Source organism: Emys orbicularis, chromosome 3 (assembly GCF_028017835.1).
Source record: "Emys orbicularis isolate rEmyOrb1 chromosome 3, rEmyOrb1.hap1, whole genome shotgun sequence".
Lineage (NCBI taxonomy): Eukaryota > Metazoa > Chordata > Testudines > Emydidae > Emys > Emys orbicularis.
The window spans coordinates 154,396,375-154,422,149 of NC_088685.1; the positions used below are offsets into that span (position 1 = coordinate 154,396,375).

General features: G+C 47.0%; 1 protein-coding gene across 1 annotated transcript in view; it reads right to left on the bottom strand.

Annotated features, from left to right (window-relative positions):
- Positions 1 to 25,775, bottom strand: part of KCNK17 (potassium two pore domain channel subfamily K member 17) — a 52,090-nt gene that overhangs the window by 15,873 nt on the left and 10,442 nt on the right. Inside the window, exon 2 of the mRNA XM_065401589.1 lies at positions 8,861 to 8,975. Within this exon, the coding sequence (XP_065257661.1) occupies positions 8,861 to 8,975 (115 nt within the window). The remainder of the gene's footprint in view (positions 1 to 8,860; positions 8,976 to 25,775) is intronic.

Genomic DNA, 25,775 nt, shown 5'->3' on the forward strand with positions numbered 1-25,775 from the left:
AATAGTGCACTTGGACTTTCAGAAAGCCTTTGACAAGGTCCCTCACCAAGGTTGTTAAGCAAAGTAGGCACTCATTGGATAAGAGGGAAGGTCCTCTCATAGGTCAGTAATTGATTAAAAAGATAGGAAAAAAAGGGTAGGAATAAATGGTCAATTTTCACAGTGGAGAGAGGTAAATAGCGGGGCCCCCAAGGACCTGTATTGGTAACAGTGCTGTTGAACATATTAATATATGATATGAAAAAAGGGATAAACAGTGAGGTGGCAAAGTTTGCAGGTGACACAAAATTACTCAAGGTAGTTAAATCCAAAGCTGACTGTGAAGAGTTACAAAGGGATCTCACAAAACTGGGTGACTGGGCAACAAACTGGCAGATAAAATTCAATGTTGATAAATGTAAAGTAATGCACAATGGAAATCATAATCCCAAAGCTACAGACAAAATGATGGGGGTCTACATTAGGTGGTACCACTCAAGCAAGAGTTCTTGGAGTCATTGTGGATAATTCTCTGAAAACATCTCCTCAATGTGCGGCGGCTATCGAAAAAGCTAACAATATTAGGAACCATTAGGAAGGGATAGATCAGTGGCTCTCAAACTTTTTTACTGGTGACCCTTCACATTGCAAGTCTCTGAGTGTGACACCCCCCCCCCTTATAAATTAAAAACACATTTTTATATATTTAACACCATTATAAATGCTGGAGGCAAAGCGGGGTTTGGGGTGGAGGTTGACAGCTTGCGACCCCCCCATGTAATAACCTCATGACCCCCTGAGGGGTCCTGACCCCCAGTTTGAGAACCCCGGGGATAGATGATAAGGCAGAAAATATCACAATCCCACTATATAAATCCATGGTACACCCACACTTTGAATACTGCATGCAGTTTTGGTCGCCCCCATCCCAAAAAAGATATATTAGAATTGGAAAAAAGTACAAAGAAGGGCAACAAAAATGAGTAAGGGTATGGAACACCTTCCATATGAGGAGAGATTAAAAAGACTGGGACTGGACAGCTCAGAAAAGAGATGTCTAAGGGGGGGAGGAAGAGTATGACAGAGGTCTTTAAAATCATGAATGATGTGGAGAAAGTGAAAAAGAGATTGTTAGTTACCCCTTCATATACTGCAAGAACCAGGGATCACCCAATGAAATTAATAGGCAGCAGGTTTAAAACAAACAAAAGGAAGTATTTCTTCACACAAGGCACAGTTAACCTGTGCCAGCAGATGTTGTGAAGGCCAAATGTATAACTGGGTTCAAAAAAGAATTAGATAAGTTTATGCAAGCTAGGTCCATCAATGGCTATTTGCCAAGATGGTCAGGGACGTAACCTCATGCTCTGGGTGCCCCTAATCCTCTGACTGTCAGAAGCTAGGACTGGACAATAGGGGATGGATCACTTGATAAATTGCCCTGTTCTGTTCATTCCCCCTCAAGCATCTGGCACTGCCCACTCTCGGAAGACAGGATACTGGGCTAGATGGACCATTGGTCTGACCCAGTACAGCCGTTCATACGGTCTTATGTTTCAGTTAACCCGAATCAGCCTCTTTTGGCCAAAAAATGTTTTGTCCAAAAAAAGGCCCAGCTCTAACTGGAATACTTCCGCTGACCGGGGAACTCCACTACCTGCTGGGAAGCCACAGGAAGACAGTTACACAGAGATAGACAAGCACGGAAGAGCACTTGCTTGGCACAGTGTTCCAGAGCTGCCAGGAATTTCATGATTCCACAGATCTGAGCTGGCCTTTGACAGTCCCACCGGGCTGTCTGTGGCAGAGCCATAAATACCACCTCTGACTGTCCTCTTCCTGCAGCCCGCTTCTTGCATCTGCGTCAATGAGCACTGGGAGGGGAGCAAGGGAGGACAGAAGGGATTTATTTTGATGTACATTTGCAGCTCTTCCCTCATGCCTGAGATGGGGGTGGGGAGAATGGACAAGGGGCACTTTCACTGTGTCCATCTTATGTTTAAAATGGTCTCACTGAAACTCATGCATGACACAGCTTAGCTTTGTGAATAGAAAGTGTAAAGGAAGCCCTGGGTAAGTGCCCCCCTACCTGAGACAGCGCTGAGTCCTAGGGATCTGGGATCCAGTGGCACATGGTACCCTCACTGCATTAAGTGAGCAAGAGGTGCCACAAAGGCTGGCACAGACACACCCCAAAATTCACTCTCTCCTCAGATCCCTTCACTGGCTTCCTTTGCTTCTTCTGCATCAAATTCAAGCTTCTCATCTTCACCTTGAACACACTTCCCCATTCCGAACCTGCTTCAGTGTTTGTATATAGCCCATATAGGTACAAGGTCCCTGCCCTGAAGAGCTGACAGTCTATACTGATCATGGCAAGAGAGGCCATGCTGGGAGCAGGTGTGGGTAACGAATGAGAGGGAGGATGCATCACACAGAGCAGGTTATAGAGCTGTTTGGGGGATAAGGTTTGCTGCATTAGTCCTTTTTGTATGATCATGTATTTATTGCTACGGTTTTTAAAGGGACCTAGAGAATTATTGTGGGAGGGTTTTGAGAAAGGGAGGGGAGGTGTGCAAAAGGATTTGAAGGAAATGGAAGCTCTGTGGAAGATCAAGGAGGACATTCCAGATGTAAGGGACAGCAGGTGAAAAGGCCCAGAGGTACACAAAAAGAACTAAAGGATGAGGGGAGAGGTGGAACTGGTAGAGTGCCAAAACTCCCAACCACAAGCATTCAAAAATCATGAGTCAGGCCCCATAAAAATAACAAGATTGGCCTAAAAACACAAGTTTCTAAACATGAAAAAATTGAGGTTCTTATCTCCCTTCTGGTCTTTGAGCCTTCAGGGATCATGCTTTCGAGCTTTTCTCAGCAGCTGTAAGGGCTAGAAACTTACTTTGTCTTCTTAAACAAAAGAAGAGAGTCTCATATTATCCCGTGACTCCAGGAGCTGAGACTTTAAGGAACTCACCAAATATCATAAGAACTGATAATACTGGCATGCAGGGTCTGAACAGGAGATTGTTGGACAACAGGGAGGAGAAGCAGAGGGTTCTGAGCTGGCAGAATTTTGAGCAAGGGGACATGGTGTTTGAAGTAGGTGCTGAAGATGATGCAGAGTCGGAGAAGGGACGTGTACATGTACATGTACGTATGTGTGTGTGTGAGAGAGAGAAATGAACAGAGCTGTGGGTGAGGGCAGTGGATTTGGCAGTGACATTTTGCACAGACTGGAGGGGAGCCAGGAGCTGATGGGAAGGCCAGAAGGATTACAAGGTGGGAGACCATCAAAGCAAGGACAAGGGTGTGGGCAGAAAGGTGTGAAGAAGCTGTGGAGGAAGAAGCAGGAGGAGTTAGCAACACCCTGAATGTGAGGGGTAAATTCCATCCAACTTCTCCTCTCACTCCATACCTACGATTTCTTTCATACTGCTGCCTATGCTGGGGACAACCTCTCTCGTCTTCCAAACCACTCCTAAACCCTTCTGCACTGATCTCCCATGACTGTGTCCCAGCATGGTCCTGCATCAGAACCGTCACCCTGTACATTACATTTCTCTGAGCCTGACAGCAAGTTCTTTGAGAAGGGACCTTGTCTCTTTACATGCTTTGAAGAGTCCATCTTATTCTTAGCTACGCCTTGAGGTCTGGGACCATGCTTCCTTCCTAGTAACACCTTCTGATGTCTCCAGAACTTGCATAAACATGGACAGGGCTCTCCAACTAGGGTGACCAGATAGCAAGTGTGAAAAATCGGGACGGGGGTAATAGAAGCATATATAAGAAAAAGACCCCAAAATTGGGACTGTCCCTCAGGACTGGCTCTAGGTTTTTTGCCGCCCCAAGCAAAAAAATTTTTGGCTGCCCCCCACCCCAGCCCTGGGCTCCCGCCTGCACCCCCCTGCTGCCGCAGTCCTGGGCTCTTCCCCCCACACCCGCACCCCCTGCCGCCCCAGCTCTGGGTTCTCCCCCTTTCCCCCCACCAGTGCCCTCCCCCCCACCCGCACCCCCCTGTCGCCCCAGCCCTGGGCTCTCCGCCCCCACCTGCACCCTCCTGCTGCCCCAGCCCTGGGGTCACTGGTAACTCGCTCCCAGTGTGGGTCATCAGCATCCCGCTCATGATGCTAGCGGGGGCGGAGGCTGCATCCACCCGACTCCTTCCCGGCGCCCAGGGGGGCCCTGATTCCGCCTGCTCCCCCCTCACCTCCAGCCGGTCTGGCGCTGGCAGGGCTGGGGTAAGGAGCGGGGCTCCCGGGCCACGCCTCAGCCCAGGGTCCCTCCAGCTGGGACTCCTGCCTCCAGGACCGGCCAGGAATTGGGAGGGCAGAGCCGGGGGGACCGCCCCAGCAGGGGGCTGAGGAGCCGGGGCAGGGCAGCCTCAGAGGGAGAGGCCGGCGGGGGCTCTGTGCGGCCCGTGGGGCGGCCCCCAGCCCAAGTGTCCCGTGCTCCACATGTCGGAGCCCGCGGGATGGCTCAGCCGTGGCCGGTGGCACAAACCACAGCAGCCCCAGGGCACCCCCCGTGCACGACGCGCTGCTGCTGCTGGACCCCAGTCTCAGGGCCAGCTTTGGCCAACCGCTGCGGCTCTTCCACCTGGACTTCGGCGTCAGCTTGGGGGCTGGGACAGTGTCTACCTGCGTGAGCACCCGCAGGCCCCCCTGCCAAAAAAGGATGGCCCGAATGCCGCCCCTGCAAATGTGCCGCCCCAAGCACCTGCTTGCTTTGCTGGTGCACAGAGCCAGCCCTGCTGTCCCTATAAAATTGGGACATCTGGTCACCCTATCTCAAACATAGGGGCTCTATGACCAGCCACCTGTATTTTTCCCTTAGACACTATACGACCATCTAGTGGGCATTACTATAATAAAATGTACAGTACCAACAGGATTCACGGAATTAAATGTCAAGCGCTTGATCCCACAAATCCCTACTCGTGTGAGTAACTTTTACAGTCTTGCCATTCTCAAGCATTCAACAATCACAAGGTTGACTTAAAACACATGAAATTTTGACTGATAGGTCTCAAAATGTAACTGGAAATGGGGAATCGTGAAACAGGTGGGTTTCCAGTGAGATTGGTTCTTGGCCCTACGCTACTTAACGTTTTTATCAATTACTTGGAAGAAAACAAAAATCATCACTGATAAAATTTGCAGATGACAAAAGTTTGGGGATGGGTAAATAATGAAGAGGACAGGTCACTGTTACAGAGCAATCTGGATTGCTTGGGAAACTGGGTGCAAGCAAACAATATGAATTGTAATATGGCTAAATGTAAATGTATACATCTGGGAATAAAGAATGCAGGCCATACTAACGGGATGGGGGACTCTATCCTGGGGAGCAGTGATGATGAAAAGGTTTTGGGAATGGTGAATAATCAGCTGAACATGAGGTGACAGTGTGATGCTGTGGCCAAAAGAGCTCATGAAATCCTAGAATGCATAAACAGGGGAATCTCAAGTAGGAGTATGGAGGTTAATTTACACCGTATTGGGCATTGGTCTGACCACTGCTGGAATAGTGTGTCCACAAGTCAAGAAGGATGTTGATAAATTGGAAAGGGTTCAGAGAAGAGCCACGAGAATAATTAAAGGATTAGAAACCTGCCTTATGGTGACAGATTCAAAGAGCTCGATCTATTTAGCTTAACAAAGAGAAGGGTAAGTGGTGACTTTTGATTACAGTCTGCATGGGGAAAACATTTAATAATGGGCTCTTCAGTCAAGCAGAGAGAGGTGTAACATGATCCAATGGCTGGAAGTTGAAACTAGACAAATTCAGACTGGAAATAAGGTATAATTACTTTCAGTGTTAAAATTTTTACTATCGGACCAATTTACCAAGGGTTGTGGTGGATTCTCCATCACTGGCAATTTTTTAACTCAAGACTGGATGTTTTTCTAAAAGATAGGATCTAGGAATTATTTTGGGGATGTTCTATGACCTGTGTTATACGGGAGGTCAGACTAAATGATCATAATGGTCCCTTCTGGCCTTGGAATCTATGGGTACCTACACTGCAATTAGAAATGGTGGAAATCATAGAATCACAGAACTGGAAGGAACCTCGAGAAGTCATCTAGTCCAGTCCCCTGCACTCAAGGCAGGAATACATATTAGACACCTGCAGCTGGCCCATGCCAGGTGACCCAGGCTTGCAATGCTCTGGCTAAGGGGTTCTTTAACTGCAGTATAGATGTTTGGGCTCAGGCTGCAGCCCGAGCTCTGGGACCCTCCCACCTCACAGGGTCCTAGAGCCCGGGCTCTAGCCTGAGCCCAAACGTCTACACTGCAATTAACCAGCCCCTTAGCCCGAGTCCCATGAGCCTGCTGACACGGAACTTACTGAACCCTAATTCACATCCTGCTTTGCTTTCCTGCAATCATAGCTATGCCAGTAGTTCTGTGCCCCCGAATTATCATAATATTGGCCATGCAAATGTACCTTTAATAAAAGGAGAAACGCTCTGACACTGCTCAGTCCAAAATTCTGCATTATTAAGTCAAAAAACTTAAAATACAACAGAATTAGGACATTAAATAAAAAACCCCACACAAATAATTATAAAACCTTCCCCATGATTAATAATGACCAGCAGGACACCCCAAATTCATCCTGATTCTTCTGGGGCTTCTCCACACCATCAGGCCTCAGTCCCCAGCCAGGCTTTAGATGGGACATCTCTTCTGTCATTCTACTCTCATTCATAAAAGGAGAATGGGCAGCAGATTTGGATTTGACTGGTATTTCTGTGCTTCAAACAGAATGTAACGTTACAAGACATTAGCCTCCTAAGAGGAGCCAGTTTAAACTAACTGGTTTTGGTCAGTCAAGTTAAAACAAATGTTAAAGGTTTTTTTTTTTTTAAATTGTTAGCACATACCAAGCTCACCTGCCAAACTGCTTTGGTTTCTATTTAACAGTGGTCCACCCATGTTTTGTAAGTAGAAGAACTACACTGATGTGGTCTATCTTCCTACGGTACTAATATGCCTCCCACATTGTCATAACATCTGAGCACCTCACAATCTTTAATGCATTTACCCTCACAAGCCCCAGTGAGGTGGAGAAATGCTGTTGTCTCCATTTTACAGATGGTGAACTGAGGCAGCATGCGGCAGAGCAAGAGCTTGAAGAACCTAGACCTCCCAAGTCCTCAGGTACCACCCAAACCACTCTAAGCCTTGAGGAATGTGTGTGGGGTAGGGAAAAGACAGAGACCTGCAATAGCGTGCCCACTGCCACTGGCTTCATTGTGAAAAAACAAAAAAGCACTCTGAAATCTGAGTCTACCCATGGGACTGTCATTATAAAAACATTCCAGCTAGCATGGTTGTACCCCTCAGTGAAGCCAGGGCACAAGCCTTAAAAGCACTAGAGTCTAAAACCCTGTTTTACAAAAAAAGTCCTTGCTAGGAAATCATTTTTAAAAGACAAGTTAGTTTTGCCTGGAGTGTAGCTAAGCACAATGAGGCTAAAATGGCTTTGGGGGAACAGAGGCACTCCGGTTGGCTTGGAAAGGATGTATAATGAACTACGGGAGTAGGCAAATGTGCTCTGAGCAGGTAGTTTGGTTTTAAGTCAGAGTTCAGAGCACCTAGGATGTCCAAACTTCTCTGCTCGGTTGGGATGACTGAGCACCTGTAGAATTTTCCATCTAGATTCTAGAATGAGGCTACACCGCCATCCTGTGGTTTATTCAGACACAAGAGCATACAGCGGTTCTCAGCCTTCTCAGATTCAAAGCGCATGAAAAGGAAACCAGAGTGTCCAGGAAGAAGCCAGTAAAGTCATGTGGGTGTCTTTTCTTTTTCTCAGCTTGTAGAAAAGCAAACTATTATATTATTACTGCTATAATTCCTGATTTCCAGGGTCAGCATTTCTGATAGCAATGCATTTTCAGTACTAAGCAGAGCAGTAAAAACGATTCCCCGTCTGCATGACATGTAGACAGATAGATTTGGGTCTGAAAAATGACTTGAAGATCAAAGAGGGCTGAAAGATGCAAGGTAAAGCTGGAAATCTAGAATGACCCCTAGGCAACTCCTTTGACATCCAGTGACCGATACTCTAAATCCCATGTCAGGGCTATTAATATATTGGCACATACACCAAGGACAAGATTTCAGAGCCACTGGCTAGACAATGGCTAGACAGGGGGCCACGGGCATTTATTAATATTATATAAATGAGCGAATCCATGTAACCCCATGTGCTTTTCAGTGTTACCATTCTCTTCCTTCCATTCCCTTCATTTCTGTGGAGCATCCATTTGTTGCAGCTTGCCTTAATTAGGCTTAATTAATTCAGGATAAAGACCATCTTTTACTAAGTATTGGTACAGCACCCAGCACAAAGGGGCCCGGACCTCAGTGGAGCTTTTGGGCACTAACACAATATAAATAAATAATCATTGGAATGCAGAGGAAGTCACGATAATTTTTACACACCAGCTCCAAAATGTTTCGTTAAAATCTGGCTCCAAAAAAATCTCTCCCTGATTCCCTGCTACCCTAGCCCCTCATTTTCCCCCATTTCCTCATTAGTCCCACATTCACTCCACCCACAGCCCAGATACTCCACAGTATAGGGCTTAGAGATCAAACTCACTTCACCAATACCAAACCAGATGGGTCCTTGACTGCTACGCAGATCAGCAGGCCCTCCACAAAGCTCAGCTTGGGAGTCAGACAGAAGCTCACGAGAGACAAATGGACTTGGAATCTGCATGCAGTTTGCTTCTATTTGAACACCGGTGGCTGAGAAAGCCAGTGTCTCACAGGGAGGGAGCAGGGTGTGTTCCTGTGATTATTCATTCCCATTCCATCCATGTTCCACCCAGGTTACCCACAACAAGCAGCAGAGTTCTCCTACCGATGGTGGTTATCGCAGAGATGGAGAAGAAGAAAGAGCCGACAAAGTCCCATCTCCCCAGACTGGTGGCGTTTCCCTGGAGGGTGAGGCCGCTCTTATAGGCCTTGATGATACCCTGCAAAGAGATGGCAGTGAATACAGGTGAGACCATCAGCCCACAAGGAGGCAACTCCAGCTGTTCTTTGTGTAATTGGCCTTTGCAGTGCTGTGTGATCATAATTTAAATTATAACCCACACTCCTCCTGCTGCTTCTCTCTTAGATGTCGTCAGCTGTGTGAGGTTAGGAGATCCAAGGGCTGAGAGGTCAGGGAGGCTAAGGACATCACCTGTTTATCTTCTGGTAAACCCTGACAACCGGCTCTGTGCTGTAAAAGCTGCAGGAGACAGTCCCCGTCCCAAAGAGCTTGCAATCTAAGGACTGGGTTCTCCTGGTACATTGAATAGTACAGTAGGCCATGCCTACACTTATGGGCGCGATAGCAGCATAGCTACAGCGCGGTAACCCTGCTATTGTAATCCCATGAAGAAGATGCAGATGACAGTGTTGGAAGTGGTTTTCCTGTTACTGTAGGAACTCCACCTCACTGAGTGATGGTAGCTAGGTCGACAGACACGCGTATCCATTGACCTAGATGCATTTACAGCAGGGGTTAGGTCAGCATAGCCATGGCATAGCAGAGAGGTGGGTTTTTCACACCCCTGAGTCACCTAAGTTTATAGTGTAGACCAGGCCTAACAGCAACTATGCTGACTGCAAGCCAAGGGAACCTACAGAACAAAGGGTCTGGGGAAGGATTTTAGGGCTAGTCACATTCCGTAAATCGGTCACAAGTTACCTAGGCCTGGTCTACACTACGACTTTAATTCGGATTTAGCTGCTTTAATTCGAATTAACGCTTGACCCGTCCACACAACGAAGCCATTTAATTCGAATTAAAGAGCCCTTTAATTCGATTTCTGTACTCCTCCTCGACGAGAGGAGTAGCGTCAAAATCGGTATTGTTAATCCGAATTAAGGTTAGTGTGGCCGCAATTCGAAGTTATTGGCAATTCAATGTTATTGGCTACCCACAATGCAACGCTCTGGAAATCGATGCTACTACGGTAGCTTGGACGCACACCACCGAATTAATGGTGCCTAGTGTGGCCGAATACATTCAAATTTATAAAATCGGTTTCCTAAATTCGAATTATATAAATTCGGATTAATCCTGTAGTGTAGACATACCCCTAGACTGTGTGAGAGAGAAACAGGAAGATAGGAGGTTCCCAGACAAGAATCCAACAAGGGTTAATCCATGTAACCCCAAAGCAAAAGCTCCTGAAAGGGTTCTGCATAGTGCAGGATCCGTGAAGCAATAAGTAAGCCTTTACATGTGGATGATGCATACCAGATCCCGTCCCCACACTTGGGAGGAATGCAGGCAGTATACAAAAGCTCTGTATAACTGCGAGAAGGAGACGTACTATATAGCAGGACCAGTCTAATAATACAGGGCAGTCACATCAGAAACGGAGCAATGCGCTGGATGTACAGATGCTGCCCCATCACTGTTGTTAAACTGGTCATATGCACAGAGACTTGGGGCCTGATTCTGCTCTCACTTACAACAATGTAAATCTGGAGTAACTACGCTGAAGTCAGTAGAATTACATGAAGTTGGGCCCTCGATGAGTTAACTGTGCTGACACCTGCGTGCCCTTTGTCATACCAATAAAGTTACTGATGGGGAAAAATTGATCTTAAAATAGCACTATCCTTAGTACATACATAAGCCACTTTACAACCTTAACTAATCCTCCTGGCACCCCTGGGAGATGATTTATCCTGCAATGCAAAGCTAAATCAAGAGTACACTAAACCCATCACCTCTGAGCAAAGCCGAGCAGCTATCTAGTAACACAAGTCCCTGCCTTGCTCAGTCACTGTGCTACTGATAATGCTCTCATCCTTCACAATAAGGAGTCACTTTCAGCTTGAATTTGCCCCCAAATCTGGGTTTTGTAAAGATAAGCTCTTTTAAACTAATAATCCATCGAGGTACTTCAGGGACCACCAGCACTGTAGGATCCAGGAACCTACCAACAGATTTAATGAGTGGGCGGTAAGGAAGTATTAGTGTCCCATTTTACAGATGAGGAAACTGAAGCACAAAGATGGGACTTGTCCAAGGCCACAAAGGAAATCTGCAGCAGGGCTGTGACGTATACCCTGGTCTCCCGAGTCCCAGTCCAGTGCCTTAACCATGAGGTCTTCCTCCCTAACAACAACAGAAATGTTTCTGAATTCTTTTTTAAATGACAAAAAGATTCCTTTTTCTCTCCTCCTCCCAGACAAATAAACATGGCTCAGCATGATGCCATTGAACGAGCACCAAAAAGTGACATTAGGGAGAAAATAAAACATTGGTCACGTGCTGGTCATTTGCATTGTCAGTCTAAGGAGAGAGCAATGCAAAAAAGAAAACAAGGCGAACAGGTGGCGAACAGTAAATTCAGAGCTAAAAACTGCATTGATCTGGGAGCTGCTCTTTGTCTACAGTGTCAGAGCTAGTGTGGGGCGGTTTTCTGTCACTGTAGGAATTCGCCTCCCTGAACAGTAGTAGCTGGGCCAACAGAAGCATTCTTCCATCCACCAGGGGTTAGATCGGCATAACTATAGCATTTTGCACAACCCTGAGTGCCACAGCTATGTCAACCTAAATTTTAAGTGTAGATTAGTCTTTACTCTGTGAGCAGTCCCATTAATTTTAATGGACAGCTCACAGAATAAATTACTATTCAGCATGCGTAAGGTTGGTAGGCTCTGGCCTTATGAGAAGAAATGGAGAAGACAGGGCACAGTGGGAAAGAATTAACTTTCCCTGTATCAATGTTGGGGTTTATCAGGCTGCAAGGGATCTAGGCGCTAATCTTTAATATGCCCGATGTACAGCCTCTTGAACTGCAGTTAAAGAAGGTGTGGATAAGAAGCATTACTGGCAATGGACTTGTAATGAGGTTAGCACCCACCTCTCGCAAGTGTCCCCTTCTGATTGGGCATATCTGTATTCTGTAGACCCCTTTCAGTGGTTCTCAGGTAGGTTTTCAGTGACTCAGCCATCCGGCTGAGTCACACTGTTTGCACATTAGCCAGAACAAACCCCTTCCGGGGTATACAGTCCACAGGAGCCTATCGCGGTACGCCTCTGGTGGTGTCTCTCTCTCTAGCCATCCTTGGGCTTTAGTCTTTAAGTAGTCCAGCCCTGGTATGGGGCTGTATCCCCAAGGCTTCCTCCCTGGAGATACTATCTTTCTGTAGCCCTCCACAGGCTCAGTCCTTACTCAGTCCCTAGCAGCCAGTCAGGAGCCTCTTGTTCCCCAGGACCCTGCCAGCAGGCTTAGCTGTCTATAGTCCTGCTACTCTTCCAGACAGAAACACATGCCTTTCTTCTTCTTCTGCTCCACGCAACAACTAACTACTGCTCTGTTCTGCAGCTCCTTTTATATGGCCCTCCTGGGCCCTGATTGGCTGCTTCCTCTGCAGCCACTCTAGCCTGCTTGGAGGACCTCTCCACTGCTCCTTTCCTGGGATGGGTGTGGCAGAACCCTGAGGCCTCCAGCAGGGAGCCTTTGGGCCTAGTCCATCCCATTACCAGCCTACTAAGGAACCACAACCACCAAAGCAAGTATTCTCTCTCCCCTGCCCCATGATCTGTGAGCTATGAGTTCTAAGTGGCTGATGCTTCTGTAACAATGGAGAAGCCTCTGTCTCACTATGCCATGAGGCCCGTTGGTGCCAGCTGGCCAAAGGGTCACTACTCTGTGTCAGCAATTCCTGACAGGTCTGACAAACTCACTACGCCCAACACATGGCTGTCATAGTATTTATCTATAAAGAACATTGTGTGAGATATCAAATGAAAGCTGGTGACACATTGGTCATTAAGATCATGCACAGATGATAGTTTAAAAATTATGTGTTATATGTTGCAAGTGTATCAAGGTCTGAGTCACCAGCAGAGAGAGGTTTTCTCTCAGACCAGAAGTGTTTGTCCAGCTAGCTAACTGACATGTGAATTAAGCATTGTAAGCCAAACACAATGGAAACTACAGCTGCATTCCAAATCAATATGATGCGAAATCAACCTGGGGGTCAGCACAGAGGAGAACAAGCAAGTGGGGAGAAGAGTTTTCCCTGGGGTGCACTGCAAGGGGGTGTAATTTAAAGGTTTATTGGACAAGAGGAAGGCAAGAGGACTCCCCTTTATTCATCACTGAGGAAACACAAAGGACGGTTTCACATATAACCAGTTGTTCTTACTATCCTTGCTCACTGTCTCCTGAAATCATAACCTTTGTTAATAAACCTATTTGTTGTCACTATAAATAAATGACAGCATTGTGTTGTTAAAAGGGAGCTGAGAGCTCACTCATGCAAGCTTGTGTGTGTGTGTGTTGTCCTCTGGGGGACAACTTACCTGGTCATTTCTGTAAGTGGCTATGCCAGGGGCTAGATGCCACCGAGGGGGGGGGGGCTGGCAGAGGGGCTCAGGGGTTGCCATTTGTCTGTCACTAGCCTGCACAGAGAGGGCGAGGTCTGCGGGGGCCTGCAGGTAGGTGTTTGTCGGTGGCCTGAGGCTGTTGCTACAGCTGAGCTACAGCAGGCATCAGGCAAAACTGCTTCATGCTAAGGGCAGGTGGTGGTGAGATGCCTCACAGCCCTGAGTCCACCAGAGGAGCATCACAGTCACTCTTCAAGCTGTGAAGTTTCCTCCTAGTATCAGCCTAGCCCAGAACTCTTAGGGTTTCCAGAGGCTTTTTTTGCTCAACTAAACTAAAAAAAATATATAACAACTTCTCTGTATGCTGCACACCTGGTTCCTGTTCTCTGTTAAGCCTCACTTTGCTGTAAGTTCAGCTGTGGTCAAAATTGCACATGACACCAAGTTTTGAAAGCAGTAAACACTCAGGGGGACAGAACCACCCTGCAAAGAGCCCTGACGAGACGAGAGCAGAGAAGGCTGCAAGCAACAAAGGGAAATTCAACACTAATAAATGGAAAGTGCTTCACTTAGGGAGAGGAAATAAACAGCCCAGACAGGACATGATGAGAACAAGCAGAACGGACAATGATATAATGTTGTCCTTCCATTCTGCAAACACACAGTCCAAAATATCTGCACTGGAGCATGACTTTTCTCCATTCATCTCTGGGGCAGGGGAGTTTCTAACCCAAATCCACCACTCAAAAGTAAGCATTGGGCCTGCTCATGCAAGGTGCCAAGTGCTCCTGCCTCCTGGGAGTTTAGGGTACTCAGCCCCCTTGCAGGAGGTGCTCAGCACCATTGAGCATAGGGCCCACGGTTAGCCACTTCCCTGTTGTGTCTTGTTATCAGAAGCCTCCAGATGACATGCCTCTTTGGTATGCCCCGTTGTACCAGACCCAACCTGCTGTGCCATTCATGGGATAGACTTGAAAATCCAAAACGTTTCTGATAGACTATTTGATTATTCAAATGGCAGGTGTTTGTGATTGCCCTTAAAACTACAGGAGAAAGTGGTATGCTTACTTTGTAGCCAATGTGTAGGATTCTTGTAGGATAGAGATCAGGATATAGGAAGTTTTCTATCCAGATGCAGCCAGAGTTCATTGTAATAAGTCAGTATCTATTTAATGAGATTGATTTATTGTATCTGCATATAAAACATAGGGACAAGGAGAACAGAAATTAGAAATAACCTCACTCAGTATCCACACACAGACATTCTACAGATTTAAGGAGACAAGCCCAGAGCTTTGGCTAAGGATTCCTATTGCCCTCACTTAGAACAGGCATTTCTCAGACAGCTTTTTCAAGACCTGACACTTTTAAAATCAACTAATACATATGAGTGTTCCACCTCCAGTTATTCAGAGTCAAAGGCTGGTCCAAGAACTCAAACTGTGGACATCAGTCAGGCCCAGTCAATACCACCAATCGCTGCAGGGTAAGTTACTTGTAGAACACTTGAAATAAATACGGAGGCAAGGTGGGTGAGGTAATATCTTTTATTGAACCAACTTCTGTTGATGAGAGATGTTAGGGGGCTTATTCCTTTACCCTCTCACTTCCCTGGTCCTTCTCGCATGAACAGAGAGCAACAATACCCGAAGTCCAAAGGTGCAAACAATTTGATGTTTATTGGGGGTGAATTTTTTATGTGGAATACAGCAGACCTTTATTATACTTTGTTCCAAACAAAACAAAACTAAAAACAAAACCAAAAACATTTTACATAAGTATTCAAAGTACCCTCCACTAAAACTTTAGAAAAACAAAAGTGTGGAAAGGCAGGGGGATAGAAGGGGGAAGATATGGAAAGAAACCAATTAAGCCTGTTAGGTTAGTTTAAAGTACAGGCTACCAGCAACAAATTAAGTAAACAGAGAAAGAAGAAGGAAAAGAAGAAAAGGATATAGTTAGCTCTGAGCCAAGAGCAGGTTCCCTGGGTTGAAACAACTGGGAACCCTTACCCCCAGGTTTTCATCCTGGCTCTGGGAGAAGAGTGGGGGTTGTTACCTGCTTTTGCAAATCCTGCCATTTTTTACTTTGAAACTTTTTTTCCCCCTCCACTCCCCCAGGACTCAGGCTACGTCTTCACTACCCGCCTGAATCGGCGGGTAGAAATCGATCTCTCGGGGATCAAATTATCGCATCTCGTCGGGACGCGACAATCGATCCCCGAATCGACGCATGTACTCCACCAGCGCAGGTAGGAGTAAGCGCCGTCGACGGGGGAGCCATGGCGGTCGATTTGCCGCCGTCCTCACAGCGGGGTAAGTCGGCTCGGATATGTCAAATTCAGCTACGCTATTCACGTAGCTGAATTTGCGTATCTTAAATCGATCCCCCCCCCGCCCCAGTGAAGACATAGCCCAAGTCCCAGCTCCTGTCTCTGAAGCTGGTCTGTTAACTCTGCTTCTGACTTTAAACCCTGTTGTGCCAAATTATCTTTAACCACCCCTAACTAATTTACAACCCTTCAGCAGCCCTTGCTGAAACAGCACCAAACTTGAAAGATTACTGGCAGCTTCCCATAATGCTGCCCTTACTTCAAACCTCTCACAAGTGGACTGAAGTGCCTCCTTTTCCTGGAAGGCATTCAGTCCCAATGGGTAGGGACCTTCTTCCACTACCCATATACCAAAGGAGGGTGGGCTCCTCAGCCACCCCCCATCCCTCTGGGTCCCCTAACACTGCCTCCATTTCCTTTTTAATCTCATCCCAGGTTGACCCCTGCACCTGGTATGGGCCCTGGTTCTTCCTTATTCATTTATCCAAAAAATCCTTTACCCTGGCTTGCCAGAACCCGCAACTACCATCACGAGAGTTCGCTATACCCCCTCCAAGCAGCTGCGCGGACTGTTGGGGAGGGGGACTTACAGGCTGCCACTCACCTATCCAATGCAATGCATTCGAGTTACGGCACCAAGATGTTAGGGGGCTTATTTCTTTACCCTCTCACTTCCCTGGTCCTTCTCGCATGAACAGAGAGCAACAATACCCGAAGTCCAAAGGTGCAAACAATTTGATGTTTATTGGGGTGAACTTTCAGCAAGCATGATTCGAGTTTCCTTCCTCAGTGTCCCCCTTTCCAGCTCTGACACCACGGAGCCTTGCCTGTGTCCCTGTTCCCATTCCCCCCCTTAGCGAAACATGATTCCAAATTCCCCCATTCCCTGTTCCCATTCCCCCCGTTACTTCCTGATTAACTGCAGACCATATAGTAAAACTTGAGTTTTGCTTAGCTATACCTTAACCAATCATTTTACTGAAATTTAACTAACCAATCCTAACACATTGTAACATAATTATTTAACCAATTATATCCCACCACCTTAATTGACTTACACCCAATAAAATTAATTATACAGCAGACAGAAACAATTACAGAACCAGACAGAGATTATACAGACAAACAATAGGGAAGTGGAGACTACAGTGATAGAACAATAGAAAAATGAGGATTTTACTTCGCAGCTATTGATAAATAAGTTCTTGCTAGACAGGATGCTATCAAACTAAGTTTCCTTTTTCATCTTCTAGGCTCTTCCCTTTCTCTGGAGGTGATAGAAATACAAGCCTGTCCTGATATTCCTAACAGACCAATAGCACCTTATTTCAATGTAACTAGTTTAAAATGTAAGGATGTAACCATACACTTCCCAGTTTATGACTGCCTCTGCTACTTAGCCAAAGGCCTTAGCCTAAGAACAAGGCCCAGACTGTCACAGTAAAAAAAGGCTCTTACACAGACAGAATCAAAATCACTGTCTTTCTTTTATACTTCTATAACTAGCATAGTAATACAAATACACCTACATTCTTAAAGTATAGGCCTTTGCAGACAGGCCTAAATATCTATATCCTAACAAGAAAGACAAGCTTTTGAGCCACGCAGAGCTCTTCTTTGAAAGCTTCTCTCTCTCACCGACAGAAGTTGGCCCAATAGAAGATATTACCTCACCCACCTTACCTCTCTGATATCCTGGGCACGGACACGGCTACAATTAAACTGCATGAAATAAAGACACTCAGTCATGAAATTGCTGTGCTTGGACCTGATATTTTGAGAGCTTGGAAAGGTCACATATGTAAGTCAAAGGACAATATCAATCAAAAGAGGAAGTACAAAGAGAAAGCAGAATCTTAGTGGTTAAACCAAAAGACAAAGTCAGATCTAGATTCTGCTCCCGTCTCCGCTGAGCGACTTGCTATGTCCCCACCTGTAGCAGCAGGATAAGAACCTTTCCCTAGCTCCTAGGGGAGCGTTAATGTTTGTAAGTCACTCTAAGCTCCTCAGACAGACAGCTCTGTAGAAGTGCACAGTGGTTATTGTAAGATTCATCCAGTGGGACCTTTTGGATTTCCATGCCCTGATGTATCAAAATGTAACTTTATTTAGAAGTTGGCTTTCTCCTCGCCATCTAGCCTCATCTGTTTCTGCGCGGCACCATCTGTGATGCAAATTCCACTTTTACATACTCTTACAAAACCTACTGCGATGTCCCAATCCGGTTCTCTCGGATGAGGAAGGCGCAGGTGTGGCTTTCACTGTCAAATTGCTTTATCTAAAAGCTGCTTTCTGTCCCATTGCTTTCCTGGCCTCACACACACCTTGTTGCCCAGCAGCACAAGCCATGCCCTGTGAGGTGAGTGACCCTGGGAAAGGAACTACATCAATTTCGCTCAGCCTTGCAGCCAGAAATTTGCAAAGGGAACTGGTGCCCTTGGCAGCACTGGTGCTCCCTGCAGTCGGCTCATCAAAGCCAACTGTACTTCAAATCTTTAGTTCCTGATACCAGTCACTGCCCAGTCTTGTACCTCCTTCCACACATCACGGTCCACAGCATCACCTCCTTTAACTCCAGCCCACTGGCAGCTCATGGAGGGATTGGGGTATTCCTCAGTGCTCGCTCACTTAAAGAATACTTGGCGGGTACAGCCCCCATTTCTCTTGCCAATCATCACTAATGAGAACAGCCCCCTGCTGTCTCTTACTGCTTAAGCTTCCAAACAAAGCAGCATTCTGGCCTCCTGTCCCAGCACAGTCACCTTCACTGCTCCAGTCTGACTTTCAGCCTGTCACACTTCTTAGAGTACCTCTACACTGCAGAGGGTACCTGGATCCAGGCTCCCGGGCTTGCCAAGCCACCTGTTAGTGTCCATACTGCAGAGCCACATACAATCCATACCTGTGTAGCTGTATCCACACTGGCACTGTAGTTACCTGGGTTTGGTGCTGGGATTTTGAGGGGGCGGACGGGGAAGTATCCCAGGGCTTCCTAATTTGAATCTTTAAAGAAATTGTTTTGATGTAGTGTGTTATGGCAGAATTTGTCTATCCTTCCTTGTCCCCCATGTGGAAGTGTTCTTAGCCTTCCGACACATTTAGCTGAGGCACTTCCAGCTCTGCACGTTTTTCACTTCCATGCCCTCCAGCCGGTGCCACGCCAGGAGTCCAGCACAGGTGGAGGAGCTGTTCCTGCTTGGTGCTGAATTGTTATTGCAGCAGGATAAAGACAGAGGGTATGGGAGATGGTGGAGGGCATTTCCGCAGCCGTTTCTGACCTTCAGAAGGTGGCAGTGGATCTTGGAGCTCAAACATGCTGGATGCTGACATGGCAGAGCAGAGACACATGCTGCAGCAGTTGCTATGTATTTCCCATATGTAGACCAGCAATTCTGGTGTAGGACAACTAGAACAGAGTGGTGGGATCACATCATCATGCAGTTCTGGGGGGACCACCAGTAGCTTCAGAACTCCTGCATGAGGAAGGCCACCTTCATAGAATTGTGTGAGGTGCTTCCCCTGATCCTACAGTGCCAGGACACACAGCTGAGGGAGTCCAGAACAAGGCTGCTATAGCCATCTAGATGGCTATAGCAATCTGAAACTGCAACAGGCTGGTGACTACCTCATTTGGGGTTGGCAAGTCAACTGTTGGCGATGAGGTTTGTGAGGCGGTTTTTGCTGTAGTTTCCCCGTGAGTAGTGGACACGGCTTAGACATCTGAAATAGCAGCTGGTGTTGAGAGAATGGGGTTTGCACGCTGCACTGGGCCACCGATGGCACTCATGTACCCATAGTTTGCTCTCCACAAGGAGCACATGAAGGTGTCAACTGCAGAGGCTACCGCTCAAGCGTTGTGCTGGGGTAGGTCAACTGCAAAGGCAAGTTCATGAACACCAGTGTGGGATTCACTCACAAGGCGCATGATGCTAGAGTGCTGAGGAGATCTGGCTTTTACCCACTTAGACAAGCAGGGACTGCTCAGCCATCTCCTTTTGCTGTGCTTGGTCCTGCTCCCTCATCCTCCAGTCATGCCAGAGGGAGTATGCAAGCATTCTCTCCTCCTTCTCTGCTTTCTACCTCTTCCTTTCCATATCCTGCTCCGCTTTCCCTCTCTGATTGGCCTGGTGTGTGACCCATGTCCAAAGTCATGATGCATTTCATAGAATCATAGAAATGAAAGGCTGAAGGGACCTCGAGAGTCCAGCCCCCTACACCCTGGCAGGAACAAGTATACCCAGACCATTCATGTAGTGGGTCTCCCCTGAGCCTTTGCCTTTTCCCAAGCTGGTTCAGGGTCCTCTCCCCAAGAAGCCTGGGTGGCTGCCTCAGTTCAGCAGAGGTGGAAGGTCCTGCCAAGGAAAGAAGATATTTTTTGTTCATGGAAAGAAAGAGGAGAATTCCCCCTTTTATGTTCTGTGTCACGGCAAGACAACAGTTTGACACTTTTATCTATTTGGTATGATTTTATTTCACCGCTACACCTCAGTCAGTTCAGAAGCTCCTGCAGGCCAGGTTACCAGCCCACATACACACTATGGTAAGAATTCCAGATTTAATGGATTAAAAAGAAAAGAAAAAAAAGAAAAATTTTTTGGACCTGGTATGTATGTCTGTGGGGGGGGGTGACAAGGGACCTGCTACTACTATTGCTTTTAACATTAATCCATGCTAGGGAAACCTTAGAGGATGTTAATCAGCTGGAGTTCCCTGAATGGAAGAGAGAGAAACTTCTCCAGGCTTGTAGTGGAATTCTCTCTATCTCCGCAAAGGAGATTTTATATCACCTGCTGACTGAAAAGGAGTGGAGAGGGCTTATAAACTATCGAGGCAGACATTGGAAGTTTGTCCTACCCGGGAATCTCACTGATAGTCTTGAGTTTATCCTGTATGAAAAATTCTCAAGCATCACCAGCCAGGAGCGGGGGAAAAGTCAGGTGAACATTAACAGGATGGTGAATCAGGATTTAGAGGCCTGCTAACAGCAGAACTGTTCCCACCACCCTGGCCTGGAAAGTGTGCTGCAAATGGGAGCACTGGAAGGTCAAGTACTGCTGCACTTTTTCAACTTAATACAGCCACTGGGATTTATAATCCAGAATGTCTGGGCCAATGCTGCAAGGCTGGTATTGCTATAATTCTACAACAATCTACTGGTGTGACAGAATTACTAAGAGCCGTATATGCTGACATATGCACTTCTGCTTGCTAAACCTGTAATTCCATCTTTGATATATATTTTAAATAATCAGCATAAATTTAGTAAGAATGACTCACTAGTCGCATGTTTAATTGTTTTCCCCCTACTTGGGCTCCATCTTGGATCACACATGGTGGTTGGGGGCTTAGGGTGGAGGAAGGGGGCCAGGACAATGGCATGGCTTTTGCCCTCAGCTGAAGCTAAGGCCAGCCTCTAGCACATAATATCCTTCCTAGAAATAATTTTATTGGCCATGACCCAGAAATCCCTCCCATTCATGGTGCAATTTCTCCCCATAATAACAACAAAGATGGCGGCAGCCACTTACCCAGCTGTGGCTCCGGCTCCTACTCTAATGCCACTTCCTCTCCAGGCTGTTTGTTGGGTCAGTCCCCAAACAGGTCTTCGGACTATGGTCCCAAGACATCCCACATTCATGTGGCCTACTTCCAGAACCGTGGTCTGTTCCAGCTCTTCCGCCTCCAGTGCTTTGCCTTCTCCAGTGCTATCCTGGTCCTCTCTGCCTCCAGTATAAAAATCATACCAGCCCTGCTCAAAAGCCTGTCGTGCACAACTGGGAGCTCTGTACACCAGGTGAGGGCGAGCACCTGGTCCAAATCCTTGTAGCAGTCAGAGAGTTGCCAGACCCTTTGTATTGCAGGAAGGCCCTCTCTAGGATTTTAATACACTTCCAACACTGTGCAGCCATATGTTTGATCCCCACCTCACCCAGTCTCTTCAAGATGTTATCATAACAGTACAGATTTCAGGTGCAGCTCCCAAAATCATGTTCTTTTCTGCACTCATACCAGAGGTTAACCAGAAACCTGGTGGGGTCCTCTGTCCAGCAAGCAGCTTGCTGCGATGGCATCTTATAGGGCTGTCTGGCTGAGGTGAGCTGCGTATTGCAGAAACAGAGCAGGCTGCATGGAATGAAGAGTTAAACACCAACCAGGTGGATATAAACCAGCAGGTAGCATCTGGTACATAGGAGGCAAGTGGGAAATGAGTTGCTAGAAGGGCTGTAAAATACAGGTCTGGGGAACTGTGGGATGACACAGGAGGACTGTCAAAAGCTGAGTTCCACTACCCAGTGTTAGCTCCATCCTCACTGCAAAGTGGGCAGGTCAGAGCCCACCTTAAAGTGAAACCTGGACTCTAACCTATACCTGCAGCAGGGCAAGCAAGCCTGGGCTCAAAGCATATATAAACCAACCCAGGGAAAGATTACAGCTGTGGGGAAAGGCTCTGGTAGCAGCAAAAGGCTCCAGCAGCGTCACGCTGCAGGGAAAGACTCCGGCAGCAGGGAAAGGCTTTGGCGGGGGGGTGCGGAGAGGCAGTGGGGAAAGACTGTGGTGGAGGGGGCAACAGGGGACATTGCTCTCCCTGCTGCCTTCCCCCCCGCCAGAGCCTTTCACTGACATGTATAGCTACACACTTCAGCGTGGATGGAGCTTACTTTTCATGGCTGCGTGCAGCTACACATACCCTACACACTGCCACCAGCGGTGAGCAGTGTAGACGTAGCCTACGTATTTCTTAGTGCTAACTTCAGCTTAGCTAGGCCTGGTCTACACTACGACTTTAATTCGGATTTAGCTACTTTAATTCGAATTAACGCTTGACCCGTCCACACAACGAAGCCATTTAATTCGAATTAAAGAGCCCTTTAATTCGATTTCTGTACTCCTCCTCGACGAGAGGAGTAGCGTCAAAATCGGTATTGTTAATCCGAATTAAGGTTAGTGTGGCCGCAATTCGATGTTATTGGCAATTCAATGTTATTGGCTACCCACAATGCAACGCTCTGGAAATCGATGCTACTACGGTAGCTTGGACGCACACCACCGAATTAATGGTACCTAGTGTGGCCGAATACATTCGAATTTATAAAATCGGTTTCCTAAATTCGAATTATATAAATTCGGATTAATCCCGTAGTGTAGACATACCCTAGGTTATCATTTCTGAGCACACGGCAACAGCCAATTCTACAGCTCACCCCTTAGTCTCTCTTGTCGTTTGTGTGCGCCTCAACCATCAGTTTCCAGCTTCACCACAACTTCCTATTGCTGAGAGCTACAAAAAGAGTCTTTACACTGCATCTTAGATTCTGTTTTCCCTCTCTCTGAGCCCTTAAGTTCGCTCCCAAAGCCAGAATTACTTAGTTGTCACCTAGGGCTCTTCATCTGTAGACCTCAAAATGCGATACAAAGGAGAGTAAGTATAATGATCTCCCTTTTTCATAAATTCATAGAGTTTAAGGCAAGAAGTTGGATCATCTAGTCTGACCTCCTGTAATAATAATTAATGGAGATATCCCATCTCCTAGAACTGGAAGGGACCTTGAAAGGTCATCGAGTCCAGCTCCCTGCCTTCACTAGCAGGACCAAGTACTGATTTTGCCCCAGATCCCCAAGTGGCCCCCTCAAGGACTGAACTCACAACCCTGGGTTTAGTAGGCCAATGCTCAAACCACTGAGCTATCCCTCCCCCCGAAGGGCACAGAATTTCACCCAGTTACCCCAGCAACGAGCCCAGTAACTTGTGTTTGACTAAAGCATATCTTCCAAAAAGGCATCCAGAAAGGCAAGACCAGAGTGTGTGCATGCGTATGACTAAGCTGAGATGCTGCCTTCCTTACAAGCATGACCTTATCAGGCAGCTGAGCTTCTACTTCCCTCTTCAACAGTAACAGAAAGGGACAAAGCACTTTGTATGAACAACTGATAATCGGAGTAGTTTCTTCTTCATTCATATCCACGTTTTCTCTAGCCCTGGGGAGAGGTGGGGGAATGAGGGACAGACATTCTCACTAACTTCCGCTGAGGAACCTAAATACCTTTGAGGATCTGCGCAAAAATGACTTTCCCGAGGTCACACAGCCGGTCACAAGAGACCTACTCCTGGTTCTTCCAAACTCCCATGCCAGCACCCCTTCCATTGGACTACACCATCACCGTCTTTCGGCCACATTTCAAGAAAAGGACAATCATCCGCCGGCACATGTTGGGAGATGGAAGTATTGTGGAAGATGACATGTAACGTCCCTCGATATACCCAAACTCTGTTCAGTTTTAGTATCCTGTGCTTGCTGATCGTGGCATTTTAGCCAGTGCTATTTCAACATGAAGTGTTGTTTCTCCCTGTAAAACTGAGTGTGTCTCAGAGGGGTCCTCAGGAAAGGCAAAAAGAATGAGTATAAGGACTGGATCGGAGAGGGGGAATCTCACTTCCCAGTTTGTTTGGTTGGCTTTCACACATTCACATGAAATCAGCTTGTCCAGGAAACACAGACTTGTCCAGGAAACCAAAATTATGGTGACTGTTTACCTGGTCTCAGAAACTCCCATTCTTTCCCCAACTATCAGTGTGGGAGAGAGGCATTTCAAAAGGCACAGGACCTCCTGATAAGGGATTAAAGTTTAAATGAGTTTCTCTCTGCTATATACTGGAAATTCTTAAGATTAATATGTACAATTGCACAGTTCTTACAGGATAACAGGAGCAATCAGATAACATTGACAAAGTTCACTCTCCTCTCAGATTAGGAAGACAAAGGTTAATTAGTTTCAGAACAAAAAAAGCTCTATAGGTCACACCACTGTTATTTATTGGCACTCATCCCCAGTTCTTGGCTGGAGGAGGCCCTGTATTTGAATTCTGACTAAAGCAGGGAAGATGTGGGATGGATTAGAAATTGGGTAGAAAACAGCTGCTGCCTCAAATTAGTACCACTAAAGAAACCAAGACCTGATTAACTGACTTTCCCACACCTTTAATAGCATACATTAGACCTAGTCGACACTAGAAAATGTTTGCCAGTGTGGCTATACGGATGTAGCTATAGCAGCAAACCCTCCTAGTGGAGACACTGGTTATACTGGCAAAAAAAAAAAAAAAGTGATCTTGCAGGTATAGTTTAAACCAGTTCCCTGAACGAAAAAACATTGTTATGCCAGTAGAACTGTGTCTACACTAGGGCTTTTGACCAGATCTGGATTAACCAATGTGCACTTGGTGCACTTGCACAGAGTCCCTGTCTCAGGGGCGGGCCACTGGAAAAAAAACAAAAAACAAACCTGAACAGGGCTGCAACCTCATGCAGCAGGTCGCAATGCTACTTAATCAAGTTTGGCCCAGCTGCCCCTCTCATGACAGAGGGGTGGCCGTGCCTAACCTGAGTGGTGCGGGGCCCTGTGAGTGCAGGGCGGGCGATGAGAGCAAGCAGAGTTGCGCAGCCGAGATAGGAGGAGCTGCCCTAGCCTAGGAGGGGAGGGGAGCGCTGTGCCAGCAGGCACCAGTGAGTGGCCAGGAAGATCCTGTAGGTGGTGGGCGGGGGGCTGTGGATGAGTGGTCAATGGGCTATAGGGTAAGTGGGGAGTTTTGGGGGGCTGTGGGATGAGGGGTTAGGGGTCAGTGGAGGATGTTGGGAGCCAGTGGGGTTGGTGGGCAGGATGTTGGGGGTGAGTGTGGCATGTTGGGGGTGGTGGGGTGAGTTGTAGGGGCTGTGGGGGGGAATGTTGAGGATGGTAGGGTTGGGGGTCAGGATGGTGGAGGTGAGTTGGGGATATTGGGGGGCTACTATTGCCACTGCAATTCAGGTGCTGGGGGCTGGTGAACGGGATGTGAGTCAGGGCTGCTGGGATGCATGGGGGGGGCTGGTGGGGGGTTGCTGGGGTATATGTGTGGTGGGAGGGGCATTCAAAGATCTGTGTTTAGGGTCGGGTATGTGTGGGGTGGGGTGGGAGGGGCATTCTGGGCTCTAAGGTGGGGGGCCCCCCAATTTTCATAGTGCACAGGTCCTAAGTTTCATAGTTAACTGATTTTTACTGGATAGAAATATTGCAAAAAACCCCAAAAATCAAATCACAGCCCTAATTAATGTTACTACACCT